The sequence below is a fragment of the Schistocerca piceifrons genome, chromosome 4, assembly GCF_021461385.2.
Source record: "Schistocerca piceifrons isolate TAMUIC-IGC-003096 chromosome 4, iqSchPice1.1, whole genome shotgun sequence".
Classification (NCBI taxonomy): Eukaryota; Metazoa; Arthropoda; class Insecta; order Orthoptera; family Acrididae; genus Schistocerca; species Schistocerca piceifrons.
In genome coordinates this window covers 260,009,679-260,022,954 of record NC_060141.1, presented here as the reverse complement: position 1 = coordinate 260,022,954, position 13,276 = coordinate 260,009,679, and the positions used below count along the sequence as shown (strand labels likewise).

The window sequence follows — 13,276 nt, the reverse complement described above, 5'->3', positions numbered from 1 at the left end:
GCCCCTCTACCCTTTGTTAGTATTTGTTTCACATCTTTATATGAGATTTTCCATTAATCATTTAAAATTTGAAGTAAATTGGTTGAGAGCTTTTTGAGATTTTTGGTAAGATTTCCTTTTTATCTATTACATATTTATTTATATATTACATATATTCAAAAATAGCTATACAGAAGTGCAAGCAAAGTTGTCAAGATTTCAAAGCAGTTGTATGTTCACCCTTTTATCCACTACATATTTATCTGTATATTAAATACATAAAAATAGATACATAAAAACACGCATGCATTCAAATACAACATTTTATCAAAATTTCCAAACGAAGAACTTTCAGAGATATATGAGTATGAACAAATGAACATTTACATTTTTATTTACACAGAAGTAAATATCTGTTTGTCCAAAATCTTAACTGTCTGTTTTGAACAAATGAACATTTACTTCTAAATAAATCAAAATTTCATGTTCATTTGTTCATAATCTTAAATCTCAGAAAGTTCTTCACTGATTCCTTTAAAATTTTGATACAGTTTTGCATTCAAATATGTGTGCATTTTTATATACCTACAGGAGTGTCAGAAGGTAATTAAATATTTCTATTACATGTATTAAACAATTATTTATTATCTCTATGTACCATATGGAACCCCAGAAGGTATATAAAAATTGCATATTTGAATGCAATCTTGCATCAAACTTTCAAAGCAATCAGTGAAGAACCTTCAGTGATATACAATTTTTGAACAAATGAACATTTACATTTTTATTTCTATGATTATTTTTACTTTTTATGAATGATGTTTTTGGTGATAGCCTGACCTGCAGTGTAGCTTGATTTCTAGTTTAAGTTGAAAGATGGTATGGTAATTTGATTCTGAGCTGCTGAAGCCAATGGGCATGATTCTATAAGAAGTCATGGTTAGACTCTCCTGTTGCTGTCAGCCCATATTTCCGAATTATATCTGAGTTTTGAAAACTCTGCATTCTGCTAATCTACCATATTAATCAACCAATATGGATTAAATTCTTTCACCCGTCATACTGATGACTATGATTGTGTGACATCATGTATACTGTGCTGTGATTGGCTGATACAAGCAAATGGAGTAGACATGTTTCTAAATAGTTCAGTTGGCAAAGGAAAATTTGGAGAAAAAATTTATGTAGCTGCAAATTTTTATATAGTGATAAGAGGAAGGGAGGGTGAGGGGAGGTGAGAGCAAGTGCACACATAACCAGCGGGAAGGTGGGGCAATGTCTCCTCCCCCCCCCCCCCCCCAATAGCTCTCAGGGAAAGGAAAAAAAGTAGTGCAGTTAGGTGTTTTCTTTCAAGAAAATGATTTAAATGTCGGTATTATGTATGTTTTTAACAGGGTAGAAACTGAAACTTTTCTTATGGCCACTTGCAAGTCACCATTCATCTTCCAAAATATTAAAAATATCCCATACCCCCAACTCTAGAGCCCCCCCCCCCCCCTCCTCCACCTCCTACCATGTGGTTGCCTTGGGGGGGAGGGGGGGGGAGTGAATAGATAACGTACTAAAAATCCTGACCAGTGGGGTGTGAGAGCGTGGGCCTTGGGAGGGGATTGTGGGGGGGAAGGAAAGGTTGCGGGGTAGTGGGCGGGTGGGGCATAGGGGAATTTAAAAGTCAATTTTTTTCCAATTATCTCAAAACTACCACTTTTGGTGAAAATGTTTCCCAGTACAAAGTAATCTATAAGAGGCAGTCAAATGAAAACAAGACATATGGAAAGAGAGCACTGCCTTCACGGGAAAATGTGTGCAGTTGCCTATGGTACCATGATTTTCCCCAAGCATGTACCTCTTCATCTGAAGTAAATCAATGGCCAAGACATTCTTGGCTTCAAGGCTCCAAAAATATGGAAATCATGTGGAGAGAGATCAGGACCATATGGACGATGCATAAGGGGTTCCCAGCAAAACTTTTGCATTGTAGTCAAAACAGCTTTGGCAATATGTGGGTGGGCAGTATCCTCCAACATAATGATGCTGTCCAGCAATGTTCTCGGGCATTTGGGCTTGATGGTGCACTTCAGTTTTGCAGAGTATGCATGTGAACAGTTATGGTGATTATTTTTGAAGTAACAAACAGTTTACTTACTTCTTTTCCCTCTGTCTCATTTTCATTCGACTTCCCCTTATACATTAAATTTCCTACAAAAAAGATCCTGTTCTTTATTTCTCTAGAACTATTAGTTTCCACATAGCAGGGGATGGAAATATCACAGATTGTTATTAAAAGCAGTGTTTTAATGGTATAAAATTGATGTATATTGTTGAATCAAGTGGATTAAGAACTAATGTTAAATGTGTGTACAACATGGAAGTGCAGTAGAAGGTTATTAGGGGATAAATTGTGTTCTGGGGTGTAACAGGGTGGAAAGGCAAGGATGGAGGTAAGAAGCATGAGGGAAGGTATATGGGAACAGATTACGAATAGCGGTATACGGAATAGACTGGCCCCACTATTATCTGCACATACATATATTTCGACAATTATCAGGCACGTGCACACAGTACAAGGTATAAGAACAGACTGAATTAATATGGCAGCTCAGATGAGCAACCTGAGTCCCAGAGATTAATGTTGTCTATGGTTGATATGACCTATCGACGCCACACAGCCCCCCCACCCCACAATACGGAGTACCACATGTGAGTCTTGATGGAAGATCATGTGGGCATTGATGCTGTTGGTGGTCATACGAGCTGGTAGATGCACGACCGGGACCTCCACCTCGACCAGGTCGGGGTGTGGAGGCAGAGTGACAGGAGGCAGGTCCACCTCGAAGTCGTTGAGCCAGTGAGGATGGACGATGCAGCAGCCAGCCCAAGAGCAGGCGGGTTGAACGGTGGATGGCGGGGTGTAGGTGTGGCAAGCCTGGATGCTAATCCAGCCATCCAGCAAGATGAAGACGTGAACTGTCATTGAGTCACACTCATGAGGGAGAATGAGGCTATGCACAACACTGATGTTTAACTGGTCGTTGGGTGGGGGGCCACGGTGTCTGTGAGTAGAATGAGAACTCGGTCATCGAGAGTGATGATTGAAATGTCTTCCATGAGGTGTGGGGGTACGTTGCATAGCAGGGTGACTGTGGGAGAGGGTGTCTCCATAGGCAATGAGGTAGCAGTGAAACCCGCGAACGGGGTGGAGGGTGATGTGTCTGAGAAACCTGCGAAAGGTGACAGGGAGGTGTCTGGTGAACAAAACAGCATGGTGACCTGAGGAGAAACATTGTCAGTCTCCATGGCAGGAGGGAGACTGGTGGGAAAGTCATTAGGAAAATCAGACTGAGCCAGCAGACGGATGTCACAGTCCACAAATGCTGGTTTGAGTCGGTGTAATGAAACAGCTTGCAGACTGTCTTTGACAATGATGTCAAAAGCTGTATCACCTTGCCGGAGGACTTCAAAGGGGGCCGAGATAAGATGGTTGCAGAGGTTGTTGGACCGAATCATCTCTCAGCGTTACATGGGAGCAAGTGTTGAGAGTGGTTGGCATGTAAGTGTCCGTGGGTAGTGGCTGAGTGGCTGATAGGTGGGTGCACGCGTGCATGTTTGAAGTGGGCGCACATGCGACTTATGAAATCCGGGGAGGGAGGGGAAGTCTTCAGGTACTTCAGACTGAGTGAGTTTCCCTGGCAGGACAAGGTTCTCCCCGAATTCTAAAATATTTCACTGTAAGTCAGGCTTGAAAGTTGAACAAAGACCAAGCAGTACCCAAGTGCTTCGGACAAGTGGCAGTTGTAGCAACTAAGTGCTGTTTTTAGAGTGTGATGCCACTGTTCCACTAGCCCATTGCTTTGTGGGTGGTAGGCTGTGGTGTGAATTTTCTTTATGCCACAGATGTTACATAAAATGGTGAACAGGCAAGACTCAAACTGCCGACCCTGGTTGGTGGTGATGGTGGTCAGACAACCAAACCTAGCAATCCATGAAGAGATAAAACCCTTGGCCATGGTCTCAGCAATAATGTTACATAAGGGGACTGCCTCTACCCAGTGGGACATGTGGTCAATAGTGGATAGAATGTATCTGTGGCCCTCCGACAGTGGAAGAGGACCGATACGATCGATATGTACATGACAAAATCGTCCTGGAGGGATGTCGAACTTGCCCAGTCGTGGGGTGGTGTGGAGGCCAATTTTGTTGCACTGGCAGGGGATGCAGCTGCACGCCCAGGTCTGACAGTCACATTTTATATTTTTCCAAATGAAACGCTCGGAGACGAACCATGTAGTGGCATGGACGCCAATGTGAGCATGGTTATGTAGAGCGTTGAAGGCCTGCCAGCACAGTGGTGGTGGGAGTAACAGGCGTAAGGTACCAGTACAAGAGTTGCACCACACCTCATCCACAATGCTGGGGAATTTAGCTTTAGTAAACACAAGGGATGTTTGAGGGTCCATGAGGAGAGCTTGAGATTCCTCGCTGGAGGCTTGTAGGGCAGCCAGGTTGGATAAGTCAATGATGCGTGAAATAGTATTGATCCGCAAAAAAAAATCTGCGGCAATGTTTTCCATGCCTTTGATGTAGCGAACGTTGGTTGTGAAATGGGAGACTAAATCAAAGTGACGGAAACACCAAGGGGGTGGGTTCTCAGGAGGGTTGCAGAAAGTATCTGCGAGTGGCTTGTGATCTGTGAGGAAGAAGAATGAGCAACCCTCCATGTTGGGGCAGAAGTGTTTGACAGCCTCATAGACCACAAGGAGTTCTGTATCGAAAGCGGAGTATTTCTTCTGTGCTGTTGATAGTTTTTTAGAGAAGAAATGAAGAGGGCAAACCATGTCTGGCTTGCATTGCTGTAGTGCCACTCCCACTGCGATGTCACTGGCGTCCGTAGTGATGAACAACTCGGCCGAGGGTCGGGGTGGGCTAGTGTCACGGCATGAGCTAAAGAAGTCTTTAATGCATTGAAAGCCTCCAGCGTAGGTGCAGTCCAGTGAACTGGTTTGAGTACTTTAGTCTGCTTACCCAACAGTGGGTTTGTCAGCAGAGTCTGCACAGCAGCAGCAGACGGCAGTGAAGTGATGGCATGCACACGAGATTTGGGAGGCTGTATTCCGTCGGTGGAGATGGTGTAACCCAAGAAAGTGATGGAAGGCTGATGCAACTGGAATTTTTCTTTGTTGACTTCGACGCTGTTGGAGTTCAAGGTCTGGAGGACCATGGATAAATGATTTTCATGTTCCTCAGCTGACTTGCTGAAAATGAGTATGTCACCCAGATATGCAAAGCAAAACTCGAACTGTCATAAGATGGAGTCAACAAACCCTGCCACGTTTGCGCCACGTGTTTTAGGCCGAATGGCATGAAGTTGTATTGGAACAAACCAAGCGGTGTGACAATAGCTGTTTTAGGGATGTCATCCGGCACTACGGGAATCTGGTGGTAGGCAAGTTTACAGTCAATAACACTGAAGATTGTAGCACCCGATAACATTTGAGTGAAATCATTTATGATAGGCGCGGGGTAATTGTCCATGACAGTATGAGCGTTTAAACGTCTGTAGTCACCGCACATTCGGAAAGAACTGTCATTTTTGAGGACGGGGTGGATTGTTGAAGACCAGTTGCTGTCTGATGGCTGCAGGGTACCTGCCTCTAAAAGTTGGTTAATTTGCTGCTGGGCTGCACGCAACTTAAAAGGGTTGAGGCGTCTAATCTTGTGCCTAATAGGGGGGCTGGCAGTGGTAACTATCTGGTGTGTCATTCCATTAGTGACGGAAGAAACTGAGAACTGCACATGAGACAGATCAACGTTCTGACATGAAGTGTTTGGACAGGTAGGGTGCAACGAGGCATAGCCATTAGTGCAAGTGGGAAAAGGCAGCACGAAAGTCAGATTTTTAGTACATGAGCATGGCGTGCGCTTGTTTGGAGAGGGTGGCTGTGTGCGCAGTGCAGAACAGGTCAGAATGTAAGGCGACTGTCTGCAACCTTGCACTTGGTACCCAGTGAGGGAGTGGTGTTGGCACCGCATGTGGAACAGCGATGGTCACCGAGTCACATGGCTGGCATGTAAGAGAGGGGGAATGTTCATCAACACGCAGGGCGGCTACCCGCATGGTGGATGTGGTCATATCATGCATGCGACTGTTATTAGAAACAGTGTCTGACACATATGGCAGTTAACACAGCGAGCACATCGGGGTATGCAATGCGGAGTCGACCGAATGTGAATCAGCACACACAATTAATGTTTTTCAACTAACCTGATGAGTGTCCGAGCTGCTGTCTGCTGGAGAAACACGATTAGGTGGTCGGACTGTGAACTGCAGTTTCAGCAGAGAGGTACGAGCCACAACAAGCTCATTGTAAGTGTGTGCTATTTGTTGTTTCAGCTCGTCGTTTTCCTGGCGGAGTTGTGCTGCCGAGTCGTATTCTGACAGTAGGTTAGTGATGCAGGTAACAATGTCACCTGCAAGGGCCGAGCACTCGCATACCAACTCACATGTTACGAGAGAAACAGAACGTAGAACATAAGTGCAGAAGCACAGTAACTGAGTGTTAGTGGGATGGTATAGCATTGAGCCCTGAACTACGTTCAGAGAGAGTTTGTAATGGGACAAAAAATCCATACCAAAAATTGGTTCATTGATGTCGGCAATGTAGAAAGTCATGGAAAACACAGAGAAGGAGATAGGTGCACTGTAACTTTGACAGAACCTGAGGTTTGTAACACTGATGCATTGACAGCTCATAGAAGAGACTTCGTTGGTGAAAATATGGGTGGAGCCATCGATGTAAGTATGATAGACATGTCAGCACCAGTGCCGACTAGGAAAACGAGCCATGACGAAATGTCAGTCACGTAAAACGACCGCTTGGCCGGGCGGATGAGAGGATGGAGTGCAATGTATGAGGACATTTGTGAAGTTCCCTGCAGGACTTGGCTTCTTTTAGGTCCTGCAGTTTGCGTTTGGGTGCTGGCAAGGTAATCGGCACTTCTTGGCATTATCACCAAAAATCTTGTGGTACCATCAGTATGGATGAGCCGCATGCGGTGGTGGTGATGACTGCAGCAATGGAGGAGGCTTGTCCTTGTTGATTTGTTCCGGAATGTATACCGGCACTTATGGTGTGTGGGCAATCCTGGAGTGCTTGGATGGTGGAGGGAGCAAGCCGATACTGCAAGGTGATGTAGAAGGCATGGAGGCAGAGCGAGCCCTGCCTCTGCCAGCAGACGGCCAGCAAGCAGGAGCAGTTGTGCCAACTAGCGGTGAGTGGTGAGCTGGTTGGTGTTGTCGTAGCAACAAATACAGTTGGTCTGCAATGCAGAGACAAGAGCCAGTTGACTCAAAGGAGTGCAGTAGCAGGAGAATCTGTAGGTTGGTAGGCAATTTGGCAGACCACACCGCCCACAGAGTGACATCTGGAGTGGTATGCTCACTCACAAGTAACCGAAGGTGGCGCCAGAGTTGTGATGGAGTTCAGTCCTCCAGATGTTACTCATACAAGATCTTGATGATTAATTCTTGTGGTGAGCAGGCGAGTTGTTCCATGATCATTTTCTTTGTGAACTCGTACTTCAGTGGAGGCAGTAGTGAGCAGAGTAGTTTGCAAATTAAGTCCGAGTGATCATGGAGGTGCACGATGAGACACAGGAATTTAGAGTTGTCGTCAGACACATGATGCAACTCGAAAAGATGCTCAACAAGCACAAACCATGATACGGAGTTGCCTTCATATAAAGGTGGCAGCTATGGCAGATGACCTGGGGGAGAGGACGAAGGCAGCTTCGGTGTCCCTTGGAAAACCAGCTGGTCTGTGGCAGAAGAGGCCATACAGCAGGCCAGCACAGTAGGTGTGGGTGTGTTATGGTAAGAACGTCCATAGCAACGAGGGTTTGCATTGCCTTTGATGTGTCGCATAAACATGACGCAGCTGGCACAGTCGCTACCATGGGAACAAGTGGTTGTGCAATACACGTAGGGGTCCCATAAACTGGACTGTAGGTTACAGGTACTGATTTGAATTTGCCCACCTCAGAAATAACGCAGAAGGCCGTTGTGGCATACACAGGCATAGCTGTGGGATAGGCGAGCGGCCTGAGCGGTCAGAACTGGGATCCCCTGCGAGTGTGTGTGTGTGTGTGGCGGGGGGGGGGGGGGGGCAGCAGGAGAGGGGGGGGGGGGGGAAGTTGGTAACTTGTGTGACAAAAGTGTGAGTTCTCTGTGCACATTGAAAACACGCTTCATGGGGTCAGACTATAAATTACTGGTGAAACTTGTGGAAGATCACTGCAGTATGGTAAGATGCCCCTGGAAGGCAAAACGCCGAAAGATGTACTCGAACCCACGTGATCAAAAAGTTGAGCAACAGGTCTGGGGGGTGAGCAAGGAGAATTTTGCACACAAAAATGTCCATCGTTAGTCTGCAAATGAGGAAAATTGGAACAGGTCATGATTGATAGTGGCTGGGTGCATTTTGCACAAATGGCGGTGTTGCACATGACATGAAAGTAGCTATTGTTGCAGCCCGTTGAGAGTCAAAGTGCATGTGCGAATGTAGATCGCTTTGAATATTATAAGATCAATCGGAGAGTACACAGTTCTGAATGTTATCCACTTCACACTTCACATGTTGGCAAGCACAGTCCAGTGACACATTGTTTGAGTTAACAGTGTAGCACTTGACTGTTGTAGAACAACGAAGTTTGAGGTTAATGTGGTTGGATATCACGAGTCACTGTGGAGTAATGGAGAGCCAGCTGTTTGCAAAGGATTGAAGGGGTCTGGCGGTCATAGTTGGGCTTCCAGATCTTCGAACAAAGCGTTGGGTGAGGTGGCCATGGCGGCGTGTGGATAACCTGTTGATTTACAAGACCTGGTGCGGAAGTCGCAGAAGACGTAGAAACTTCGGGGTCACCAGTATGGAAACAGGATACGAATAGCGGTATACAGAATGAACTGTCCCCACTAATATCCGCACATACATGTATTTCAACAATTATCATACATGTGCAAATAGTACAAGGTTTAAGAACAGACTGAATTAACATGGCAGCTCAGATTAGCGACGTGAGTCCCAAAGATTAATGTTGTCTATGGTCAATTTGACCTATTGACACAAAAGGTAGTTCACCAGATTGTGTCATGCAGTTCCTCCCTTCACATGTCCAAAAAATGAAGAGCAAGCAGGTAATTTCCCATTCTCTCTGCCACACTAGCACACAAAAAGCAACTACTGAATCTTCCACAGTTTGCCTTATGAATCACTGGCAATGCAGTGTGTAGCCATGCCTGGGGGGTGTTTATTTTCCACAAAATGCATTGACATTACATGGAATACAGTTATGAATTACTAATAATACTAACACAAGAAACTAATATGAACAGAATCTATGTAATGCAGGCTGTCATACAACACTAGAGGGAAACTGATTCTTAGTCATCCTGTATGGCAGCTGTAGCCTTCTTAGGGGAAAGATAACTTCCTCCACCACAAGTGCTGCTCAGTTTTCAGTTTACAGACAGACTATACCACCCCAGCATTTCCTATCCAGTTCTTTCATGTGAGCAGACAAAATAACTGAGCCTGTGTTTATATAATGGAGTTATTTTCAGTTTACTAAGTGAGTATTTATTTGCAGTTGCTACATGAGCAACTATGTAAAAAAGCTCAACTTCTGGAGCTGTCAATAGTCTACCACACTGAAGAAACTGCTCCAAGTGTAACATGCTTTCAATATGTAGTCAACAATGTCAATTTCATTGTCTCCACTATCAATGGCTGGCATATGTTTTGCATCTCAAGAGTATTAAATACATCCCCCAGCTTCAGGTCTCCCAACATCTGAGGAGGCCCAGAGGCTTAAATTGGCTACCTCTGTAACAGAAGTAGGTTACCTAGGTGTTACGGAACTTAAGATATTTCAACAAAAGCTGAGGAATGCTTTGCAGCAGATTAGTGTTCTAGATTGAAATGTTATCAGTCCCATTCCATCAGACCTATTGATACCCACCTTAGAAGATATACTGTAGATGCATGGTAAGGGGCTCCACTCATTGCAGCCCACTCTACAAATGCCAGTAACTAAAGAATGGAAGTGATTTATGAAGTCTACCAGTAACACAGTTACTGGTGAGAGAAGTGCAGTAACTTTCTGGTCATTCACTAATTCACCACCAAGTGACTGCAACACTGTTACATGGCTTCACAATATGCTGTCAATGGCAAAAAGCTGCAGTATGCCACATTTACCAATCCAGTCCCTTTCCCACCGACACTACATAGGTCACTGGCAATGTCACACTTACAAATTAAGCACTTCTCACCCACTGTTTATAGGAACATATTATACATAAAAGCTCAGTTAACAACTACTTCATAAACTGAAAATAACTCCACTATATAAACACTAGCTCACTAAACTTATTTTCTCTATTTACAAAAGAGAAATTGACATGAAATGCTGGGAAGTGTAGTCTGTCTGTAAATTGAAAAGCAAGCAGCACCCATCATGGAAGTGGTCACCTTTCCCAGAAGAATGCTACAACTGCCATACAGGATGGCTAAGAATCAATCTCTCCTGTAGCAGTGTAGAGCAGGTTGCAGATATTAATGTAGAATCTGTCCACATACTTTCCTTGCATATGTATTTGATGTAATGTTAACACACTTTGTGGAAAATAAACACTCCTGGACATTTCCACTCATGCATTGCCACTGATTCATGCAGCACACTGTGGAAGTGTCAGCACAGCTTTGTGAAATACCTGTAGTTGGTTTCTGTGATGTAGTGATCTACCTTTCCTCAGGCTTCTAATCACCACCCCTGCCTTTCCAGCCTGTTGTACCACCAGGACACAATGTATCCATTAACACACTTCTACTGCAGGTAGATGTGGTACACACATTTAATATTTGTTTTTAACCCACTTCATTTAATAATAAATATCAATTTTATACCATTAAAACACAATTTTTTTATAAGCTATGATTTTTCCATCCTCTGCAATGTGGAAGTTAGTAATCCTAGAGAAAAAAATGAATATGACCTGTTTTGGAGGAGATTTAATGTAGTTTAATTTTATACTGAGAGGTATTTTCACTAGATGTCATAGTTTTCAAGATAAAAATGTAAAAAAAGTGATCTTTACACATACACACACAGACCCTTGTCCCTCCCACCCCACCCAGGCCCAATATGTCACAAATTTTAGTATGCTGCTGTTCATTATGGTAACTCTCCTCCTCCTTCAACCACTGTACAAAACTTGTGACTACATGAATGTTTCCCCACAGTCAACAGTTTTTTTTTTTTTTTTTTTTTTTTTTTTTTTTTTTTTTTTTTTTTTTTTTTTTTTTTTTTTTTCTGAGCTGACAGCTGAAGTGTATTATTTATATTTGCATGTATGAAAATATGTACTTTAATTGATGAAGTGCATTAAAGATCTCTCAAATGCGCCAGTTTCTGTACAGTTTGTTGTGTTAAACTGTCAGAAAATGTGATATCAGTGAATAAAACTTTTACTGGAATTAAGTTCATTTTCGTCTGACATCACATCTAGGGATGAACAATCATTTTTCTCAGCTTCAATATAAAGGTTGAAATCTGATTTCAGCATTAAAAATGTATCTGGTATACATATTAGTAATCTGGTATTGCCTTATGTTTATGACATTTTTGTATGAAAATGGGGAAAATACCAAATTTCATGTCATTTTGTGAAAATAGTTGATTTTGTGTTATGTTTCCTTTTATCATTAACCTGAAATTTTCATGTAAAGGCACAAGAAATATCAATAATCAAAGTAATGAACTACATAAAAAGGATGGATAAATTTTATTATCTGCCAACACATCATTCAGATACAGAATATAATGGAAACTCTACTGGGTGGAGAGTGCAGATGTTCAAGTAAACATTCCCTTAATCAAAGATATCTGATATTTTTTTATCATGTACATAACCACTGGTATCATTAGTGACATGATCTTATCCTACTGTATACCATAAGTAATGGAGCCCCCACTGTCTGTTAATTATAACTATATTTTCTTAAAATTCTCATCATTGTTAGATGTGGTCAGAGGCATACCAAATTTTTAGCAGTCATGTGATGATAGTCCAAATACTACATCTCATTATTTTCTTGTGTTTCAGATGGTAGATGAGGATGAAGAAGAAGCGAATGAAGCACTGGATATGTCATGGCCAAACACAGCACGTAAACGGGTCACTTACCTACTTGTGGCACCCATTGTCTTCCCCCTATGGATCACCTTGCCTGACGCACGAACTCCAAGAGGTAAGATACACAAAATCTACTTTACACAGGATCATAAACAGTCTTTCTTTGTTCTTTGGTTGAATTCTTCAAGATGACTGGATAGTTCTAATTTTTTATTCTTTATCCTGCATTAATATTAACTTGAAACATGCAAAATGTTGGAAACTGATGGATGTTAACCTTATTACTTTATGTATGACATTCTATAATGTTCAGAAATGTTTCATAACGTCAGCCATTAAGTGACACTACAGCTCAATTCTGAAGCAGTAATCGTAGATGCTGAAAAGTTTAGTTTCACCCATATACTAATCAGAGGAATTTTATGGCATTTAGGATTCTTAAACACACATAAGATCACTTTTATTACACTTTTTGTGGTGCTCTGATGCTTTTAGCTGTCAAATTGCTTTCCTTTCTTTGGAAAAAAAAAGTGAAGCACCTAGAAGGGGAGGAGGAAATGAAATGAAACTTCATTGGTTGGGAAGTATGTGATGTTATTTCAGTGACAAAAAAGCTGGGTCGAATGTACGAAGAACTTGGCAGTATGTGCCTGCTTATCAGTATGACATAACCTCCTCTGTCCTGGATGTGAGCATTTATTCATTCCTGGATACTGGCATCAAGAGGGAGTTGATGTCCAAGCTGGTCTGACACATTCTATAAGGGACAGATCTATGGATTGTGCTGGCCATGGGAGCACCTTAACATCAAGCAGACACTTCTGAAACATGTGCCATATGTTGATGGTAATTGTCCTGTTGAAAAATGGCATCATGACAATGTTGCACAAGAGGTAACACATGAGATTACAGGATGTCCACAATGTGCTGTTGTACCATCATAATTCTCTCAGTCACTACCACCTGTGACCTGAAGTCATATCTGATGGGCCCCCACACAGTGAATCCAGGAGTTACACCACCATATGACCCTGAAACATTGAAACAGTGAAAATTCTTCCCAGTTTGCCATCATATTGGCATATGATGATCATCTGAGCTAATGTA

The 13,276-nt window shown here is 42.8% G+C and overlaps 1 protein-coding gene across 1 annotated transcript in view; it reads left to right on the top strand.

Annotated features, from left to right (window-relative positions):
• The window catches only part of LOC124795774 (sodium/potassium/calcium exchanger Nckx30C), a 625,575-nt gene that overhangs the window by 532,853 nt on the left and 79,446 nt on the right, over positions 1 to 13,276 (top strand). The window contains exon 3 of the mRNA XM_047259858.1: positions 12,140 to 12,284. Within this exon, the coding sequence (XP_047115814.1) occupies positions 12,140 to 12,284 (145 nt within the window). The remainder of the gene's footprint in view (positions 1 to 12,139; positions 12,285 to 13,276) is intronic.